Below are 23,573 nucleotides of genomic sequence, written 5' to 3' on the forward strand. Positions count from 1 at the left end.
ACACATGTTATGAAATGCTCCTGTGGAAGGGGCTTCATACAGATAGAGGTGTTTCCTGTGAAAGCAGGGGCGTCTCACCCTTCTCCAGTAATTCCAACATGGGTCCCTAGAAGGAGACTTAGAACGGGTGAGTCTAGGTTTATTCTGGATCCCATTTCGGCCCCCTCTGTTTTGGTCACAAGATTCTCTACTTCAGAAACAATCAGCTTCCAACCCCTCAGATTCCTTGTGTCCTCAAAAGCAGGACATGACAGGAAGGGCGTGTACCTGGATGAAACAACAGGATCCAATTCATAAAAAGTGACAATTGCCACCGTACACCTGCTATGGATTAGTTTCCCTGGGAGCAAGAGAATGACTATTTCACTCAATTATGACAAATCAATAATATCCCAAGTAAGAGAATAAACACCTCCCCCAAGCACGCTCTTGGCAACTTATAATATGCACCCACTACAGCCACTTACCTATTAGAGGGACCCATGCTTCTCTTAGTTAAAGTAAGATTACTCCACCAGAAAAGGAAAAATATAGGACAAGAGTAAAAAAAATATCTTAAGAGCTATAATTCCATTTTCCCCATAGTTCTACAAAGCCATCATCCAGTGATACAGAATTCCAGAAACTTTACAAAATTCCTTTTTAAAATTTATTTTTTGTTATCAAAGAGAATGTCCAGAAACATTGAGTACTAAAGAATTTTTGTTCATGGCATCGTTTTACAAAACTTCCTAATGGACAGTGAATATTTCATTTTACTTTATTGGTGTATTCCTTCATTTATTAATGATGAGGTGGACGAACTGAACTGATGAAATTACTTAAAAAAATCCAGACAACCATATAAAGGAAAAACATCCATTCTCATTCTGAATCTGTTGACTGGAGTGAACTCAGTGGCCACACCACTACCACTGGCTCAGAACCAACTTCCCCACAGAAGGGAGCTGCTCGCATCTTCTCAGTAAGCCACAGAGGTCTCTCAGGTATAGGCACCATGTTTGAAGTCTCACACAAAATGTCTGTGTCACTTAAATTACACAACGTGGCAGTGTTTATTTCATGGGGACATAATATTTAAAGGGGCAAAGTAGAAAAGAATCCATTTGTATGTCATGTGTGAGTACGTTATTGGACTGTGCATGGGCTTAGGGCACGGCAACCCTTCATAAAGTAGGTGTTCCACCAGTGCAGCATCTGAGGGTCCCACTGTTCTTGGTGCCGAGCATGCCTGTCAATGAACATGGTTAGTTTGGGTCGTCTTCTGCTGGCTGAGATGGTCTGAACTGAGTTCTGTTGTTCCTCTCTCACACTCCATCTCTATTTTTCAGCTTCAGGATATGTGGGGTACTTGACTGTTTCTATCTTCTCTCGGACTTTGTAGGAAGGGTACAGGCCTGTTTTCCCCAGTTTTCTGTTGACACCTTTAGAATAACCATCCCAATGGTTTCCAGCCACACCGATGATATCTCCAGGTTCCATGGGGATTTCCGCGTCAGTTCGAGGTTGGTGAGGATAAACCGCAATCTGGTTGTGGGCATTTTGACCTCCAAAATAGTAGATGTCATCTAACGAATGGAAGTTTGCAGAAGCATCAGGATGCAGCGTTTGCATGATTTCATAAGCAACCCGACAGACCTTGGGAAAGAGGGAAAATGAGGTGTTAGTACACAGTGAAAACACCCTGCCGCACATCAGTCTCTAACCAAAGACAGGCTCTAGGGCAGAGAGGGCTAAGAACAGTCCACTGCTGTCAGCTGATGACGGGTACTTACTCTTTATGCCTACCCACATGCGCACACACAAGTTTTAGAATTAAAACAGCAGGAGTTATAATTATATTGTAAAGGTAATTTAAGAATATGAATTAACTGATTTTTAATAAACATTATTAAGAGTTACAAGGTCTGCCAAGCTGGGAACTCGTGACACAAAAATAAGTACGATCAAGTTTTTATCTAGAGAATTTAAGGTTTGGGACTAGCACCTCAAATAACACAAATATTGTTGCTCTCATCCTTTCACCCACTCTTTTTTTTTAAAAGTTAAATTAATTTTTATTTTTATTAATGTATATGTTCATCTGTCTCTCTGTGTGCAAGTCTTGTGGAAGCCAGAAGGTTGTCAGATCCCCCTGGAGCTTAGTTATAGGAAGTTGTGAGCGGCCCACGTGGGACTGGACTGTGATCACTCTAAACAGCTGAACCACCTCTCCAGCTCCCTTTATTGACTCTTAACCACAGTGTTTTCTCAGAACTCTCCTCAGTAGAGATTTATGTATTTACTGATGAGCAATGAGCAAGTGGGTTTAAACATAACAGCTATTTATTCCTAAAGAACTCTAAAGTGTGCTCCATACTAATAATCTTTAAGGAAGATGTATTTGCCCAACTCGTGTTGCTTTAAGATTACTTAAAAGATTCTTCTGTTAAAGAATGTTCTCGCTAGCAGGTAAAATGGCATACTCTGAACTTCACTTCCGAGATTTACTATGTTTGGTGACAAAAGCTAAGCTCCCGTCACAGAAGGCAGCACTCAGGCAATCGACAGAGTCACTAGAAAGTAAAATGGTTTTAGATCCCTTCCTGAGTCAGGTGACGACAGTAGAGAACCATCATGTTGCCTACAACATTTTTCTTTTTTACATTCTGACTGAGGTCTCAATTCAGGTCAAATTTCTCTACATCTCTACTTTGGTTATCTTGGTTAATAAATTTTCACTGTCCTTATGCCAACATTTTGCATCTACTTAAAAATGAAACCACTATTAATAGCTGTTAATCTGCTAATGGCACTTTCAAATGACTCAGCAGATGTTTATAAACTGAGACATTCGTGGAGATCAAAAACTGAATGAAGATGTTCTTTTTTTTTTTCTTTCTCAGTTATGCTGGGCAGGGAGCCCAGGGCTTTGTACACAGACAAGCATTATAACCTGAGCAATACTTTATTCTGAGACACTCATCTTCTAACATTTAAAACACAAAACAAACAAACAGCAAAAACAAGAAAAGACTAGGTTAACCCTCACCTCAACTTCCTGGAAAATTTGAATTTCAGAAACTTGAGCACAAAGGCTAGATATAATTGGTAAATCAAACTAAAGAGAGACAACTTTCTATTTTTTTCGGGAATTAAAATACAAAGTGATTAAGAGAAACTGACTTAAGTCTTAGTGCTATAGCTTCAAGTACTGACAGAAAGAATCAAGACAATGATTTTTGTTTTTGAGATAAGGGCTCCTCTAGCTCAGGATGGCCTCAAACTCTTATATAGCTAAGGGTGACCTTGGACTCTTAGTCTTCCCACCTCTATTTCTAATGCTGGGATATTAGCATGTGCCACCAGAAACTAAGTTTATCTTGGGACTGCCATGGTATAGATTGGATCAATGGTAGAAAAAAAACTATTTTAAAACAAGAATAAAAGCAATTTGGAACATTTAAACTACAAATTCAAAGACGCAGAGAAAGAAAAATTAAATTGAACTCTGGAAAGAAACAAATATCATCAATGACAGACCAAATACAAAATGGTGGTCTCATAAGATTACATCCTCAAATTCCTGTGGCAATCTTAGTTCATAGTATGTCACATTCTGACAATCACAAAAATGCCTAATGACACCTTTCTGAGAATGTATCCTCATTGAGACACATAACAGTAATTAAAATAATGAAGCTCTATTAATGACAATCTAAATAACATGGAAGAAGCTAATGTTTGCTGAGCTTTTGTTGTCAAATATTGATGTGAGACATTACTTGACATAATCCTCCTAGTATCCCATAAGATTCTATCATTCATCTGACAGATGCCAGAGGGAACTAAAAACAAAACATCTGCCCCTGTTACACTACTAGTAACTGCTAGATTTAAGTTTGAACCCAGGCAACCTGCATAGATTTGTAACTGCCATACATATTTTCTCTTACAAATCTTATGCTCCATATCCGTTCTGTCACATCAGAAAGACACAACCTAAGAGCTAAGTCATCCTTGAGAAACCTGAGTTTCCTCTTCTGGGTCCTTCCTTCTACCCTTCAGCCTTTCTTAGCCCGAAATGCAAGGCTGTATTACTCTCAGGATGACCACAAGTCTACCATAGCAGTCACCCACAAATGATTCAACCTCTTCAGTTTTTAATGCATTGCTCTCATTAAGAACACTGCCCTGTGTTCCACAAGGTCTTGCTTTTTGAGAAAATTTTAATAATTGGTTTATGTTTTGTTAGTTATTTGTTAGCCTTTGTTGAGTACATCTGTATTTTCCTAAACCAAAGGAATAAATAATGATAAATTTCAGTTGGGACAATACAAAAGAGATTTCTGGACAAATGTGGATTTGGGTACCTCCAATCACCCTAGTGCTATAGGTGTGGCATTTTACCTTATAATAATGGTGATAATAGCAGCAGTTGACCTTAATGAGTACTGATTGCATTCCAGGCTGTAGCTGGACGTTTTCTGTCCCGCCCACCAGTTCCTGATTAACCACTCTGAAACTTATTGTTTGGCCAATGGCTTAGGCTTCTTATTGGCAAGCTCTTACTATAAATTAGCCCATTTCTATTAGTTTATATTTTACCATGAGCCTTGTGACTTGCTGGTGATATCTGAACCTCTTCTGGATATCTCCTCCATTCCGCCTACTCTATCTGTGTTTGGACTTCCTGTCAACTTTCCTCTGCTAAGCCATTGGTCAAAACAGCTTTATTCATCAACCAATAAAGGCAGCACATATACAGAAGGACTTCCACATCACCAGGCACAGTCTCAGTGCAAGCCCTCCCTACAAACTCCTTTCACTGCCACACAAAACCTCCAAGTACTGTTTCTACTCATTTTACAGATGAAGAAACTAAGTCACAGGGAGATTTTGTGACTTTGCTCTAAAAAAATAGAAAAATTAGATAGTAAATACTACAGCAACAATTAGAATTCGCTCTGGTTTGAGAGTATGTGCTCTCAAGCACATATGAATCTGCTTCTGGATAAGCAATTGGAAGAGTAGAGAACATACAGTAGGTGTTCAGTGATTATCTGCTGAGTAAGTGGTACTCCAGTGATGGATGCTCGAGTCCATATACAACATTCTAAATAAATAATGGTTGTTTATCTCAATCCTGGGGGCAATTTACTGCTAAGAGCTAAAAGGATCATTATAGTATTGATGTCTGCATTCAACTACATTCGACTTCCTGGACTTTACAAACTCAAATCATGTGTTAGGCAGTGAAGGCTTGCAGTTGATGGCAATATTCAAGGTTGGTACTCTGAACGTGCATGACAGAGAGGGTTACTCTTACAAACATAACACGGCTGTATACAGTTTATTTTATTTCATTGTGTGCCAACACTTTATTACTTTCTAGCGTATTATTAAGCATACAGTGATGACTAACAGCAAAAATTCCTGCTAAACGATATAATACACGTATAACGGTTTAAAAAATATTTAAAAGGTAAATATCCATTAGTCTGACTAACCCTTAGAAATAAATATCCAGCTGAGTATATGGGCTTCCGAGCTTTCTCACAGCAGATAGGACCTTGTTTTTGCCAAATCAGACAGTCAGGAAGAGGCTTTCCTAGTATGAGAATCTGAAAGCCATTCTCAGGTCAGTGGGTGAGGTGGGCAATCTGCACACCTTTCCTTTAGATTGGTTTGTTTTTCTATATCATGAGAGAATGAAACCAGTTTTTGTTACACTGTGTGAATGTCCAAATGAATACGATAAGTGGCACAGTACAGCATCCAGCACCAACGGTGAGCGGTACACAGGCAGACTCAGGACAGACTTCTTGTCCTCCATGCTGGGGAGCAGAAACAGGGCTCACAACTTTTATCCTGTGTTTTCTCTTTGCCACTCTCAGAAGGTATTCACTACTGCTTCATGGACTATACCTCAATGGAAATTCCTACCCAAAGTGAATGTTATTCTTAATTTTGTCCTTTGGGATTTCCAAAATCTGATTCAAAGTATATAATGTCACCAGTCCTGTTCTGTGGGTTTGGAATTAAAGAAAGAATGAGACTGTTTTAACAACTGCTATAAAGGGAGGTGTCACAGGGAAAAAGTCAAATTACTAAGCAATGCTGCTCATTAAACAAAGTAAACTTCAACAGCATTAAGGTATCTTTTATTTTTAAGATTTGCTAAGTTTATTTTACAAATCATAAAAGATTTCTTACAAAAGAGCATTACATTTTATGTGTCTGGGTGCTTGCCTAAATGTATGTCTGTGCATCATGTGTGTGCTTGGTGCCAATGGAGGCCAGAAGAGGGCACTGGATCCCTTGAACTGGAGTTACAGATATTTGTGATCCACTTTGTGGGTGCTGGGAATGGAATTTGGATCCTCTGGAAGAACAGAAGGTGCTCTTAACTGCTGAGCCATCTCTTCAGTCCCAATGTTTAGGTCTTTAAGCATCTACAATTGCTTTGGCAAACCAGACTCCAGAGTAGTAAAAACTGATTCTACAACTGGAAATCAAAATTTTCAGAAAACCTTTCTGATATTTCATTTATCTTCCAATGAGCTGCCAACTACTTCCATTTCTTCAGCAATATTTTGTTTGCTTCAGTAAGATGGTTTTAGCAAATAAGAATATAAATGATCACGTAGATGGTTTGTGCACGGCGTTTCCACTAACACATAATAGAATGACTAACTTATGTCTGAAATGTCAACTTGACATAAACCTAGACATACCCGGGAAAAAGGAATGTTTTTTTATTGATTGATTTTATTGAGCTTTATATTTTTCTCTGCTCCCCTCCCATCCTCTCCTGTCCCTGTCATCCCTCTCCCATGGTCCCCTACAGTGACTGTGTGGGCCCTAAGCATTTCCCACAACCACAGCGGAAATAATGAATGGAGCTGTTGAGTTACATGTTTCAAGTGCCTTTGAAAATGTAAGATCATATAGCTTGAAGTGTAGCATGTGGGAAACAGCTGCCTGCCAACCAATACTGAAAATTCTCTAGAATAGGCATGTGAATGTTCACATGCATAGCATACATATTAGCAGCTAGTGTGTTTAATACATGGCTGAGTATATCGTTATTTCACATTGGTGTAGGAGGTCCTTCTGTATTTGTGTTGCTTTCATTGGTTGAATAAAGAAACTGCCTTGGCCTTTTGATAGGGCAGCCTTTAGGTGGGCGGAGAAGACAGAACAGAATTCTGGGAGGAAGAAAACAGAGACAGGCAGACACCATGATTCTCCTGCCCAAGACTGACGCTGGTTAGACTCATGCCAGTAAGCCACAGTCAAGTGGCAATACACAGATTTATTGGAAATGGGTTAAATCAAGATGTGAGAATTGGCCAAAAAGAGGTTAGATATAATGGGCCAGGCAGTAATTTAATTAATACAATTTCTGTGTGGCTATTTTGGGTGTAAGCTAGCCGGGCGGGACCGAACAAAAGGGCTCCTCACCACATCACATGAAGCAAGTCTTTAGTTCTCATAAAACTATGCACTAGACCACATCATTATTACTGTTTTTAAAAGTAAAAGAAAAACCACAAAACACAAATAGTTAACTAACTGATCTGTTCAAGGCCAAACAGCTAAATGGTCAGAGTTGGTCTACATAATCTATCTGCAAAGCCTGTGTTTCCTTATTCCTCTTCTCTGTGAAATTCATGGCATGGTATTCTGACCTGTGAATGACTTTTTCTTTTGTTCTTTTTGCGATGGTAAGACATTTCTAGAGCACTTTTCATGCAATTCCAGTTTTAGCTTATGACAAGGAAACTCGAACAACTTTATTAAGCTGCACTAATTATTTCTTTATCAAAAAATATTTGTACAAAAATTCCTATGGTGTAAGTGAGAGTAGAACTTATGTGTAACTGAATGTGGAATTAATCCACATTCTTCAATGCTACAGTTGTCAGCCATCAAATAAGATGAGTTAACAGAAGCGATGGCCTTGGACAAGCTGCCACTCACTACAGACAATTACACTGTGTTTCATGAACACTTCTATTCTGAACCCTAACACAAAATACTGCAGTTATTCCAGTCTACTTTGTTAGAAAATATTGTTTGAGATTTGCTTTGGTATAAATGGTCAAAAATTACTCTGGGTAAGCTGGTGGTGGTGGTGCACACCTTTAATCCCAACACTTGGGAGGCAGAGACAGGTGGATTTCTGTGAGTTTGAGGCCAGCCTGGTCTACAGCATGAGTTCCAGGACAGGAACCAAAGCTACAGAGAAACCCTGTCTTGAAAAACCAAAAAGAAAGAAAGAAAGAAAGAAAGAAAGAAAGAAAGAAAGAAAGAAAGAAAGAAAGAAAGAAGGAAGGAAGGAAGGAAGGAAGGAAGGAAGGAAGGAAGGAAGGAAGGAAGGAAGGAAGGAAGGGACAGACAGACTGACTAGAGGACAGACTTCAGGCAGGCAGTGGCCCCAGGAAGAGTTTCTCCTTGTTAAAAAGTTAATTTTGTATTCCATTTATGAGTGCATGCATGCACTCCCTGAGACTGAAGTCTGAGCTCAGGTCATCAGGCATGCCAGCGCGTACATTTACCTACTGGGCTATCTTCTTTGTCAAAATGACTCTTTTTAATTTTTTTCCATTTATTTTTGAGATTATAATATAATCTCAAATATATAATTACAACATAATTACATTGTTTCTCCCTTCCCTTTCCTCCTCCTAGTTCTCCCCCACACCCCTCTCCTTGCTCTCTTTCAAATTCATGGCCTCTTTCTTCGTTAATTTTTATAACATGCATTTACGTATATATGTACAAGCATATATGTTCCTAAGTATAACCTGCTTAGACTGTATTATCAGGTAGCTAGGTTCTCAGAAATAGGAGTGGGGTAAAGTAGACACACACCTTATCTATGGGCAAGGAAAAGGTGCTTTTTGCAGACAGAATCCCCAGTTAAACACTGCCATTAGATGCCTCTATGGGAATTTGAAGGCTACGGAGATTTTTTTGTTGAGATCAAGATTCCTGCTGTGAGACTCCTGTTTTGTGCAGCTGTTTCACACAGTGAGTTGTATTCTTATTTCACTATAAAGAACTATAGCCTTTGCACTGAAGAGCACCTTCCAAAGGTCTTATCAACATCCTACTTTAAGGTACTGACTGTCATACTGTAAAAAATATGATCCATTTCTTTATTCTTTCCCATGGAAACTGTGCTTTCTCTTATATATTCTCTTTACCATGAGGTTCTCAGCATCATGCACACTTATTTCACACCAATTTATAATTTTGTGTAACTGTCCTCTAGTTGTATTTTGATTCTGAATCAGAGCAAGACTCATATGTCCAACTCACAATAAATACTGCAGTCCCAGTATTCCATGGGGCACAGAAGACTGAATAGATACCACATAAATACACACACACACACACACACACACACACACACCCCAAACCTGGAACATATATGCAACAACCAGACTCAAGGAGTTATTGCAATAGTGTAGTAATTACATTTTTAAAACTGAAAATTTTAAACTTAAGCTCCTTGCTTCACAGAAATGTAATCAGATTTATGAAAGACTTGCATTTACTATCTCTATTATAACACAAGGGAGGCAAAAGGCTAGGAACTTAAGTCTCATCGTACCATTGTACTGAAATGTAGAAATGGATGGATTTTGGTCACATACTAGCAGTTTGCAGAATCAGGAAGGTATAAACTTAAGCACGTGCTGTTTTTGTTAGATGCCATGAACAACCTTATTAACTGGCTTCAGTGGAGATGTATTCAGTCATTGCTGTAAATAACTAAATATTCAATGCGCTCAAGCAGTTTTCTGTGGGATCTCTTCATTCTTTCACAAAAGATAGCACTACTGAGTGTAAAGGCATCCCAGAGTCATGCTAACACTAAAAACACAACCACTATTTTCCTGCTCAGCACACAGTGGGTGCTTACCATTAAAACATACTACCACTTACCTGGGATGAAAAAGTACACACTAGGAAGTCCGCCTGGGAAAGAAAGTGTATATCCAGGATCACACCCCGAAGTGAATTTTCTGTATATCGGTTGTGAAGTCCAGCTGACCAAGAAATAGAGTTATCACTAATAAATTCGTAATTGGAGTACCTGAAAAAAGGAAGAGATTTATGAATAACTAAACTTACAGTATTCTACAGGAAGGAGACTGCTTCTTTATCAAAAGTTCCCTCCTTAACAACGAGAACTTGGTAACACTTAATAGTGAAGTTGAAGCATCTCTCAAGTCAACAGTGGAAAATAATATCTTGCACATTAAATGTTATTGAAGCCAGGAGTGGTGGCGATATTCTGTAGTCAAATATTCAGCTGGCTAAAACAGGAGGTTTCAGGTTGAGTTCAAGGCTGGCCTGGACTACACAGCAGAACCATGTTTTAAAAAATATTATGGATCTAATCTACATAGAAAGTGGAAAAAGACAAGATCTCCTGAGTAAATTTGGAGCATGGGGACTGTGGGAGAGTAGAAGTAGAGGGGAGAGGAAGGGAGGGGAGCAGGAAAAAAATGTATAGCTCAATAAAATCAATGAAAAAGAATATTATGGGTATATTATCTTTTTAAAAAAATATTTATTTATTTATTTATTTATTTATTTATTTATTTATTTATTTATTTATTAAGTATATAGCATTCTGTCTGCGTGTATGCCTGCAGGCCAGAAGAGAGCACCAGATCTCATTACAGATGGTTGTGAGCCACCATGTGGTTGCTGGGAATTGAACTCAGGACCTTTGGAAGAGCAGTCAATGCTCTTAACCACTGAGCCATCTCTCAGCCCCTGGGTATATTACCTTAGACACACACATACTTCATTACTACCTTTAGCAATTCATGACAGAATAAAACTGAAGACTTCTTATTCTCTTTGTAATGAGAACCCTTCTAAGAATTTAGCCAAGCTTTATCCATATTGGAATGAAGCTGTTTAAGAAATACATCATGACAGACTTTCATTTAAAGTTTTAATTTATAATTTGAGTAAACTTGTAAATGCCTTCTTCATTAATTTTATAAGTTAATAATGTAAATAAATTTAAAAGTGGATATTTAAAACATTTGTGACAACTAACATTCTTCAATTCCCATCCTTTGTGAAGATGTCCTCTTAGCCATGATCGTAACTGAAAAGCCATTCTATTGGATTTATGAAAGCAAGCTCCTTGTGCATGCCTGCCAAGGAATATGTGGGTAGTCTTACTTAAAATATGTGCTTAAAAATATCACCAGGCGGTGGTGACACACACCTTTAATCCCAGCACTCAGGAGGCAGAGGCAGGTGGATCTCTGTGAGCTCGAGACCATATTGGTCTACAAGAACTAGTTCCAGAACAGGCTCCAAAGCTACAAAGAAACCCTGTTTTGAAAACAAAATGAAACAACAACAACACAAAAGATTAAATATACAAAATTTGTTTTCTTGTAAAAGTCTACCACCTGCTCACATAATTTTTCTCTAAATTAGAGATCACTGTCTTGGTGTGTGAATAGGTCTTAGGCTGATATTGAAACCTTGGGCAGTGAGCTGAAAAGGGAACATGCTGGTTAGATTTATGTCAAACTGTCACAAACTAGAGTCATCCAGAGGAGGGAACCTCATTTGAGAAAATGCCTCTATTAGACTGGACTGTAGGCAAGCCGGTAGGGCATCTTCTTAATTAGTGATTGATTGGAAAGGGTCGAGTCCATTGTGGGTAGTGCATCCCTAGGTTGGTGGTCCTGGGTTCCATAAGAAAGCAGGCTGAGAAAGCTATGGGGAACAAGCCAGTAGGCAACACCCATCCAATGGCTTCTGCATCCATTCCTATCCTCCAAGTAATGCCAAGTGACACCAGATTCACGCAGAGCTACATGGACAATGCTCATCTTGACGCCCTTTTCAGATAAACAACCTAGAAAATGGTTTCTCTTCCTATGGTGTGAAGTCCACAAATCACTGAAACTTAAATTTTCATCTACCCTTCTTAAAGCAGAGAGTTCTTACAATATTACCCTGAACACGATATATCGGTTGCAGAATAAATGAATGCTTTTGGTCTCTTATAAAGAACAGCAGAAGTTTTATGATTTGCTTAGGTATCACAAGAGGTCTAAAGAAAGTCAGTTCAAAATAAAAATGTTTAAATAAAATAATGAAGAGAAATGGCAGTTAAATTTCTGATTAATATATTAGAAATGACTTGAGAAATTAAAATGAATGGATTTCCAAAGAGAAAAGACATAAAGTGTTACCAGTGAATTTACAATAAAACAGAGAAAACTGCTGTCTAGACCACTACAAGGAGGAGGTTAAAGGTGCTGAGTACAAAGAAGAAATTCAGGTTTTAAAATGCCCACAATAATGGAGATACTTCCAACTGTACCTGGTTGCTCAGCATAAAAATGTCATGTGTGGGACTTGATCAATGTTGTAAAATGTTTATATCCTTTTATCTAAATAGTTCGAAGTCTGGAAACCCAGACTGAGAAAATAATGTAGTTATTTTAGACATACTTTGTGTCATTACTTATAAGAGTAAAACACTGAAAATAACCTAACTATCCAGTATTAGGAAAATTCTTGCTCAAGTCAATGGCAGAATCACACAGTGGGTATACAGTCATTAAATGCAGTGTTTACACATCACCATTGGACACTAGAAAACTGAAATAAGGTTGGGGAAAGATGTTCTAAGCAAACAGAGACCAACACAAAGCAGCAGCACCTGTACTTCTATCACCTAAGACTGCAAGAGAAACAGCTCAACATAAAATGATGTTGATTCTCAAGAGGTTTTAACAATTGTAAAGCTGGTCACAGTGTTATGCTCATATAACTCCTGCACCAGAGAGGCTGAGGCAGAAACAATGTGAATCCGAGGCTCGTCTGGGCTACATAGAAAATTTTTGTCTCAAGAAAACTAAACCAAATAATTATTAAAGATTATAAATTTATAATTATAAGTAATTTAGATAAATGAAATACACAAAGCATCAAAGATCAAAGGGAGACATAGTAACAATATAATAATATCTGGAAACTTTATACTCCTCATTCAACATTGGAAAGTTTCAGACAGAAAAATCAATTTAAAAAAAAGAAAGACTTAGAGGGTTGGAGAGACAGGTCAGCTATGAAAAGCCTTGGCAGTTCATTTAGAGAACCTGAGTTCAGTTTCCACACCCACACTGAGTGACTCCAGCTACAGGGAATCAAACATATGTTGTACACACACACACACTACACACATCACCACATGAAGAATCTTAAACAACACAGAACAAAACAAACAAACAACAACATCAAAACATGAACTTGGACTATGCTTCATACCAAATTGACCTAATATGTTTACAGTGTCTTCTGTTCAAAAGCAACAGAATATATGTTCTTCTCAAACATATACAAGGCATTCTTCTGAGGAAAGCATATGATGGCTATAAAGTAAAAGAAGCTTTTACTGCTTATAACGTTCTTTAACTCGAAATGAAGAATTTCATCCACGAGGTCTAATTACTGGCTTCCTAGGAACTGCAGTGGCCAGGGCTGAGGTAGTTTACAGTAGAGGGTTTAAAATCACACAGTCACTGGCAGTCAAAGAGTAAGAAGTAACAAAGTTGTCCATCTAAGATTGCTTTCTAAGGTACTGAAGGCTGAGGATGAAACTGGAAGATAAAGTCTTTATAAAAGCCCCCAATAGTTAGGATATTAAAGCAGTTGGGAGGCTGAGGCAGCGGGATCGTAAGTTTGAAGTCAGTGTAAGCTACCTGGTGAGTTCAAAGTGAATCTGGACAATACAATGAGACTATTTTTTAAAAGAAAAAAAAATCTCTCAAATAACTTATTTGCATATTTAGCTTGTTCTATATCAAACATCCTAAATGAGCTTTTCCTAACATTAGGTTCTTTGAAATTAATAGAGAGAAGAAAATGTTTGAACATTGTATATGGTATTTAAATGTTGTTGCTCTTTGAAATGGATAATCAGCAATGAATAATTTTTTAACTCCTATAAGATACAAGTTAAAGCACAAAACACTTAGAACACAAAGGCAGATAAAAGATAATACATGGCTCCTTGTCTCAGAGAATAGCCATCTGTAGACAGTATATACATATGACAAATAATCACACCATAAAGAAATGTCATGGAGGAGTCGTGTACCAGACACAGAGAATCACAGACAAGTCTCTTTCCACCTGCAGAATGAGTCTCTGAAACTTCCAGGTAAAAGAAGCTCTCTGCTTATACAGCTGAGTGCAAAAACACAGAGTGGAAGCTTCTATACATAGACTCGAGGGTGTTACTGTGTTTGCCTCATTCCTAGGTATATACTTCATGGGGAACATTCTGAAAATATTTAGGGTTTTCTCTTTAGAACAAATGTGACATTTTCTTCACCTCCCTGATGTTGAGCTGGGAAGGGCAAAATGTTAAAATCAGTGAATAAATAAATAGTAAGGTCTACTAGGTGTGAATACTATGCACCAGTGAAAAGAGTACTCAGGAACTTTTCCTTTCTGCCGTTTTTTCAAAGACAATGAAGGGGAGCTCCTTGGTGGCCATGAAATGATAAGCAATCCAAAGCACCTCTTTAGGGGTTAGGATAGAGTCTACAAAGGTAGCACTCACATTCCTGCATTTGGTCACAGTACTGTGTGGACTGCTAGGTCCTGTCATGTAAGGAGACATAAGATGTGGTCCTAACCTTAGAGCCAGATTGTAAACTGATTCCTGCTTTCAGATTTTGTAAGTAAGAAGCATTATCATCTCGGGATAATGCCCATTCATCCTCTTACTGTGCTCCTGATTCCCTTGTGGGTATTGACAGTGCTAACGTGAACGCAGCAGATGAATGCTTGTGTTTAATAGAGCTTAGATTCCACTTAGGGATGACGAGATGGGATTAGGGACACAAGCAGTAAACAAAGAATAAGTACATATATCACATAACAAGATGAGCCATAGCCAAAAGCAGGGCAAGTAAATAAGGTTAGGAATTGCAAATTTAGATCTCAAATCCTCACTGATAAAACGATTCTGAGTGGAGATCTAGGGAAGTAAAGATTGAAATAGACAGATGCTTATCACAGTTATTATTTGTTGAACATTTGCTATATGTAAGGTACTCTTGTAAGCAGTCTATGTCTATGTGTTAATTCTTACGAAATTATGTAAAGGAAGAATGACTGTTACTCCCTGTTTTGGGTAGGGTTTCCATTGCTGTAATGAAAACCCTGACCAAAGCAACTTGGAGAAAAAGCTTTGGTTTAGTTTACACTTTCACATCACTGTACAACACCAAAGAAAGTCAGGGAAGGAACCTAAACAGAGAACTCTCATGAAAGGAATCTCAAATGTCTGAAAGACACTTAAGGAATGTTCAACATCCTTAGCCATCAGGGAAATGCAAATCAAAACGACTCTGAGATTCCATCTTACACCTGTAAGAATGGCCAAGATCAAAAACACTGATGACAACTTATGCTGGAGAGGATGTGGGATAAGGGAAACACTCCTCCATTGCTGGTGGGAGTGCAGACTGGTACAGCCGCTTTGGAAATTAGTATGGTGATTTCTCAGAAAATTAGGAATCAATTTAACCCCAGGAACCAGCAATACCAATCTTGGGCACATACCTAAGAGATGTTCAATTATAATACCATAAGAACATTTGCTCAACTATGTTCATAGCAGTATTATTCGTAATAGTCAGAAGAAACTGGTCACAACCTAGATGCCCCTCTACTGAAGAATGGATAAGGAAAATGTTTACATAATGGAGTACTACTCAGTGGTAAAAAATAATGACATCTTGAAATTTGTGGGCAAATGGATGGATCTAGAAAACATCATATTGAGTGAGGTAACCCAGACCCAGAAAGACAAATGTAACATGTACTTACTCATAAGTGGCTTTTAGATATAAAGCAAAGAATAAGCAGCCTACAGTCCACAATCTCAGAAAACCTAGACAACAAAGAAAACTAACTCTAAGAGAGACTTACATGGATCTGCATAGGAAGGAGAAAAAGACAACATCTTCTGAGTAAATTGGGAGCATGGGGGGCAGGAGGGAGGGTGAAAGGGGAGAGGGGAGGAAGGAGAGTGGGGGAAAATGTAGTAGTTCAATTAAAAACAATAAATAAAATAAAATTTTAAAATGTTTATAAGAGAACGCAGTGTAAACTGGAAACTATACACTCCTGTGATGACACTGGGAAAAAGCTCCATGAAACTGGTTTGGGAAATGATGTCTTAGACAGGCAACAAAAACAGCAAGTAGGGTTCTCAAACCAAAATGCTTCTGCAAAGCAAACAACACGCAGTAGAGGCAGCCCAACAACTGGGAAAACATTTCCACGCCATGTACCTGAGAAGGGGTTAATTTATAAACTATATATGGAAAAGAATATGAAAAGTGTTTAACATCTCTGAGCTCCAGGAAAATGCAAATTAAAACCATAATGAGATGTTACCCCACACCCTTCAGAATGCCTGTTAACAAAAAGACAGGGGCAACAGTGTCACTCCAGCTGTGGTACAAAGGACTCCTTGTATACTGTGGGGAGGGCGTCAACAAGTATAACCTTAATGGATAAAGCTCTCTCAAAATTAAAAAAATTACCATATAATCCAGCAATCCCATCACAGTGCATATATACAAAATAACTGAAATCAGTAAATAAATCTCTTTATTGTCATGCTCATTTCAGGAGCCAAGGTGCTTTCATGTCAGTAACCAAGATACGGAAGCACCTTAGATGCCCACAAGTGGACAAATAAAGAGAAATCTCTCTTTCCCTCCCTCCTTTTCTCTCTCTCTCACACACACACCATATATATGCATATGTACACACATATATACATGTATATACATATACATAACTATATATCTCCTTTAAAAGGAAATTGTCATTTTGACCAGATAGGAAAAAATTCAAGGGCATTACACTAATAAAGACAAATATTATATACCTTCAATCTTAAGTTGAATCCAGAACATTGGTTTTATGGAAACAAAGGATATAAAGGTGGCCACTGAAATTAAGTCTGAGGGGTAGGGGAGAAGGGGGAAGGATGGGAAAGGCAGAGCTGGTGACCAAAGTTTCAGATGCAGGACTAAGTGTTAAGCATCTATGCACCTCAGGATAACCCAGTTAATAACAATGTATACTTCAAAATTGCCAGAGCAGGTCTTTAATGGTTCTATCACACACACACACACACACACACACACACACACACACACACACACACACACACACACACACGTTGGTGAGGTAATGGTGTTTGTTTGACTCTTCCTATAACGTATACATTGTATACATAGTTCTAAGCATTACATGGCTCCCCACAAGCATAGAGTTGTTAGTTATAAATAAATAAGGGAGACTTTTAAGGGAGACTTTTAAAAAGATGGATCTAATGCTAAATATTAAGTTAAAAAAGTTTAAATTATACGAATTCCTAACTATTAAAAAATAAAATAAAAAACAAACAATTGAAAAAAAAAACACAAAGAAATGGTGGTGGTGTACTTCTTTAATCCCAGCACTTGGGAGGTAGAGGCACCCAGCCTGGCTTACATAGTGAGTTTCAGGATAGCCAGAACTACACAAACCATTTCAAAAAAAAGTTTTTCAAAAAGTGCTAAGGCTGGGCTATTAATCAGTTGGTAGAGTGCTTGCTTGGCATGAAAAAAGCCCTGGATTTGATCCCTAGCAACACAGAAACTGGATGAGATGGCACAGGCTTGCAATTCTAGTACTCAGTAGATAGAAACAAAAACCAAGAAAGTCAAGGTCATCCTCAGTTACATATGGAGCTTGAGGCCAGCTCGGGACACACGAGATTGCATCTCAAAAAATAAAACAAAAAATATGATTATGCAAATTTCTGGGAGGAAAATACCATTATTTAAAAGATAGCTAATACTAGTAATGGGATTGTGGGTAGTATTTTTCCTTTGTTTTTTGTATGTATGAACTTCCGTATTTTTTAATGGACATGAATTATTTTGCCAATCAAGGGAAGAAGTAAGTGATACATTCAAGAATAAGTCAAAGAAGTGACAAGATTAATATCCTTTCTTCAACCAAGTTACAAATTGAGTCTAGTGCTTTAAAATGGGTGAGCATGGTGAACTATTACTGCTTGCTTCTCTGGCATATCTAAATATTAAATTAAACAATGAACACTTTAATGTCTTGTGCTCAATAATCACTTAATGTATCGTTCTTATAATAACTTAGTCTCACATTTGGCTGATGAGTTTCCTGGCTATGTGCACTCAATGACTTACAAAAACAGCTCTACTTTAGGCCTTACTCTAAATGCTTCTTTTTCCCACTCCCAACTAACAGAAAAAAGAAATCAAGCGGTATATTAAATAGGAAAACGATTAACTGCTAACAAAATGTTTACAAATTGTTTAGGTAAATAATTCAGCATTTACTGGGCCTATACCTCAGTTAGGAATTTCATCAAAAGTGTATATGATGTGTTGAAGGGGAGAGAAGTGCACAAGTATTCAGCCATACACCAACAACATGCAGACGAGGGATACAACCCACTCAAAGCTTAGGGCTGATTTCTGGAGATGGTATCTGAGCAAAGCTAATACTACATTTTTCTCCCTTCCTCTACTTTCATATATACTTAAACTATCTTTTATTTATCTTATTGACCCAGATCTTCCGAGTAGAAATTTCCAATGTGACTCAAGGCTTTGTCTATGTGCTTCTTAATACTCTGCTAATGCTACAGGAGTACTACTAGCACCATATTCTAATAAATAGGAATATTCCATTCCTAGAATAGGAGTTACTTAACAATATAGGTATCACGGCTGGACAGTGACTACCCATAGGCTAAGGAAAGGAACTTCAGAGTGAAATCGACCTCACTAGCACCTTGATCTGGAATGCCCCAGCCTTCAGAACTGAGACATAAACTTCTGTCACTTAAGCCCTAGTCTATGCAATGTTGTTTACGGCAACTCTAGTACGTTAAAACAAATTTTGGTACTAACAAGTGTGGTAAAGTGTTTAATCACGACTGCTGATGATGCTACACAAATCAGAAGTGTAACCCATTTTAGATTTCTTATTACACTATATCAGATATGGCTAACAAGGTATGAATTGATTATATTCATATTTGCACATATAGTCTTTGAATTTTGGACCCCATTAGTTAACAACAACAAGAACCACAAGTTTTCAGAATTAAGGATTCTCTTTAACAAAAAGATAATTCCACTGCAGAAGCACTAGTTGTTCTAACTTACTTTGTCTTTGCCTCCTTTAACAAAGAAGGGTCATCAGTGGCCAGATATACTCTTTTTTTATCCACTTGCATTCTGCGTGCGAGAAGTTGAAAATGTTCTTCAACGTGTACCATATATTCCTCGATGGGATGGAAGGCTGCTTCTGTTCCCACTTTGTCAGTGCGTCTGACATGGACTCTGGGGAGAAGTGGAGAGTGTGCTGATAATGTACTGCTAACTCAATCAGTACCCCAGTCATGGTGGCACTGGGGCATAGTAAACCAATGTTTCATTTATTCTCAACTTAAAAATATAAAATCATTTCAAAACACTTCACAAATACTTTAATGTAGTTGCACGTTATATAGTACAGGGCATTATGAAAGTTAGGTAAGGTTTTGAGAAACACTTTCTTACAGAAAAAGTAATTGGCATATCCAAAGAATATATGGGAACCTGGCATTAACAGATTTAAGTTTTGAGTTATTTGAGACCAAAATCTTAACAGGATTCATAGCTTAAAGATACTCCTTGTAACATCCTGATGCCAAGGTTTATTAATTAATTTTCTCTTTTATTTTACCCTGTAGAGCTACTACCACTTCAATTCATAGCATTTAAAGTCATCTAAGAAAACAGAAACCCATGTGAACTTTTCCTACAGTTTAAGACAGGCAAGCCTTTTAAAGATATTGACTATTTTATGCCCATGAAGCCATTACAGACTTTTTGTTACATTTTTTTCTCTATCAAATGTAAACAGAAACATCTCATTTTTTTGTACTGAGGAAAAGTCACAAGGTTATAAAGCAAGGGACACAGACTTACACTGTCTACAATGGCTAGGACACTGACTTCCCAGCATTCTCCTGCATCTTAGTGTTGCCAAAGACAAGGTTGTGTCTTGAATCTGGAGTGAGGGCTGTAGTACACTGGGTAAGTGCCATCTTCATGCTAATGTTTCCTTCGCATCCAAGACTATATAGTCCAGATGTGAATTTGAGCACAGGGATATCTATCCAGTAATATTTCCTTTCCTACATTCTTCTTAATCACTGCTTCTCTCAGGAAATTGGACTTGTTTCGTGTGCTCTATACAAATGAAGTGGGGCAGGGAGAATTCGCCACACTGAATTTCAATGAAGTTTCAGGAGATGAACACTATTTAATATTCTGATTTCACTATGTACTTTCTTCAGCTCTAACATTTAGAATAGGAGTCAGTAACTACTCTACATATAAAGCATATAAAGATTAGGAGAGGAAGAAAGATGTGGATGAGGAAATATGAAAATAAAACAAAAAAGCTTCATAAAAATTGAGTGGAAGAAACGCATTTGAGACAGAGGGTACACTGCACATTTGCTCTGCTGCCGAGTGAACAAGGGGAGAACAGGCTCTTAAGTGTCAGAACCTTTGTTCTTTGGGGGGACTAGGACTATCAGAGTCTATAAAAATATACAGTGAAAAGTAAACATATACACTGTTGCTATGTATTACTGTTCAAGAGGGAAAAACAGATTCTTACCCAATCACTGGATGTTTGAAGCCAAGTTTCTTGGTGGCTTCTTCTATTTCCTTTTCCAGCCAAGGTTGTGGACGAATCAAGTATTTGACAAACTGGGAGACCCACCACACTGCAGGATCACCATGGACTCTTAGGAGTCGATCTGCAAGGTCTTCTGGTACAGCCAGGGGTAAATAAGGAGGACGAGGATGGAGACTGTCTACAATGGGGAGCTCGACCACTTGAACATTTCTGTCCTTCACTTCACCTAACAGGACATCAAAACACATTGTCACTACATCACACTCCGCATACCATACCCCTATCATGCAACAGAACTCAGAGTACTTGTACCTTGAGGGCAACTCTAAGGAAGTTTATGGTCTTTCACTTTACACAGAAAGTCAAGAAATCTGCCTAAGGTACCAGAGCAAAATATGAGAGAGCTGAACATGCCTCTCAAGTCCATTGCCTTTCTATTGTGCGGTCCCATTATCAGTTTATATTTCAAGTTAGGACGGTAACCAGCATCCACGGTATGTTACAGCCATATGGTTGACAGATACAATCAGCTACCAAGTTCATGGTCTTGTTTGTTTTGTTATTACAGCTTTGGAATTATACAGTAAGTACCTCCAACTTCTAGTTTGCATTTCTTTTGTAACATACACTAGAAATAACAAAGGATTACAATTATTAATCAAGCCATCTGTATCTTTTGTAGAAAAACAATAGACAACTAAAAATATTTTTACTATATATCCAATTATGATAATAACAAAAACTTGTTCCTTATTTACCTCAAGAGTAAAGTTCACAGACTAGATGATCATTATTATAGATGATGATTGATTCTGGAATTCATCCTGAATTCATCATTGTTATTTCTGTCCTACTAAATTTATAATGTAAGGATAAAAAATAAACCACAACCGACAGACAATACCCTCAAGTTTACACATTAAAGATCACCCACTAATAACTAGAATGCCAAAATATTACACAGAAAAATTATACTGAGTTACAACTTTAATAACAGAAAATATGAGCATAAATATACAAAATAAGTTCAGTTAAGAAGTAGTCATAATCATGGTACAATTAAGGAATCAATATACTTGTAAAAAAGAAAGCCTACAACATGTTGAAAATGTATTCACCAGTATGAAACATAGTTCTATTTCTGTATATATGTATGTACGTTTATTACATTATATATTTATTACATTATATATAATTTATTATATATAAATTAAAATATTTTAAAATAAATTATCTGAAACACAACTAGTAAAACTAACTGCATAGGTATTTTATAATCAGTTTAGTATAACTGAGATTTAAAGTCTTGGTAATATTCTACTTTTACGCTATGTAAAATCACTTCAAGATTTTGAGAACAAAGTCTCTAAAATATGGTATTTGTAGTATGACTGTATGAATAGTAATAAACAATTTAGCATCAGCATTGCGGTTCATCTAGTATGCAGCGAAGAAAGACCTGGGCACCTTTTTCAGAAGAGGAATACTGTTAAGAGTGTGAGGGGGAAGAAGGAGATGCAGTTTAAATTAAGCTGTACCAGTCTCCCCTAAGACCAAGATGTCACTGTGCTTTCCCAGATGTGGAAGTGATCAGAGGTAAGACACAAATAAAAAAACCATACAGAATCAAGAACAAGGGGAAAGGTGGTTATTCTTAATAAAAACAAACAGAGAAAGAACGGAAGTCCCAGTGCTGGGCATAGTGAGTACTTGTAATTTCAGCATTTAAGAGGTTGGAAGAGGGGACCCTGAGTTCAAAGTCGGCATGGGTTATATAGTAAAATGTCTCTAAAACGGCATCGTCATTGGGCTTAGTGGAAGAAAAAAAGGAAGAAAAAAGAAAATAAAAAGCAGTCATACCCAGTCTCATACATAACCATAAACATATATACACACACAAGAGCAGAATTAGTAGGGCTGTCCTTTGTTACTTCTTCCTAAGAAGATAATTAAAAAATGCTCAGCCTAAGTAGCTCAAAATTCACTAAGAAGAACGCATTATCCCTAAAGGCACCAACTCCTCAATGTCTTTATTGCTAGTCCTACTGACAACTTTTAGAATAGAATGAAAACTGTATCCACACCTTCCAGCTAGAGAAGTACAGTCTTGTTGATTCTTCGTTCTTACCTTCATTAATTCATTTACTTGTCAAATACGTGTGGAATTATTTTCAAATATTTGAGGAACATTGCAAAACAAATACTGTAGTTGTTAGAATAGAAAATGATGACAGGCTTCACCAAGCATAAACTACAAGATTCCAGTTTGAAACCTTACTTAAACTGGACTGTTTGCAGTATAAGAAAAATAAATAAAACATCGCCACTAGCAAGTGTGCTTTCACAATGATTCTAGCAAAATATCAAAAAAAAGGTATTTCTACTTACAACTAGTAAGGATTAAAACTTCACTTTCCTCAGTAATTACACACACACACACACACACACACACACACACACACGCATGTGCACACACACACTTTAAAATACTAAGTAAATGAATTTTATAGATGCTAGCCATAATGATAAATCTCCTGAAATCCAAGTCATGCTACTAAATTTTATGTTGGTATTGTTTACACAAAGTTCTAAGCCCAGCCAGGTTTCTGTTAGAGGGAAATTATTAGAAAGGGTTTATTTGTGAATTATGTTTTAAAGGGTGAGAAATGACTTCTCTCTGCATTATATGTAATCTAGCTAAGTGTAGGCTGCATGTAAATGGTATGTAATCAAATACAAGGGGTGCAAGCATCCATGGATGTGAGGGCTTTGGT

The 23,573-nt window shown here is 37.5% G+C and overlaps 1 protein-coding gene across 2 annotated transcripts in view; it reads right to left on the reverse strand.

Annotated features, from left to right (window-relative positions):
- Positions 1 to 635: 635 nt before the first annotated feature.
- Positions 636 to 23,573, reverse strand: part of Fut8 (fucosyltransferase 8) — a 203,831-nt gene continuing 180,893 nt past the window's right edge. For both annotated transcript variants that reach the window (XM_075947433.1, XM_075947432.1), the window contains 4 exons: positions 20,779 to 21,025; positions 19,272 to 19,448; positions 9,940 to 10,090; positions 636 to 1,638 (listed from right to left, as the gene is read on the reverse strand). In XM_075947433.1, the coding sequence (XP_075803548.1) occupies positions 1,321 to 1,638; positions 9,940 to 10,090; positions 19,272 to 19,448; positions 20,779 to 21,025 (893 nt within the window). In that variant the 3' untranslated portion in view covers positions 636 to 1,320. The remainder of the gene's footprint in view (positions 1,639 to 9,939; positions 10,091 to 19,271; positions 19,449 to 20,778; positions 21,026 to 23,573) is intronic.

The sequence above is a fragment of the Microtus pennsylvanicus genome, chromosome 14 (genome assembly GCF_037038515.1).
Source record: "Microtus pennsylvanicus isolate mMicPen1 chromosome 14, mMicPen1.hap1, whole genome shotgun sequence".
Lineage (NCBI taxonomy): Eukaryota > Metazoa > Chordata > Mammalia > Rodentia > Cricetidae > Microtus > Microtus pennsylvanicus.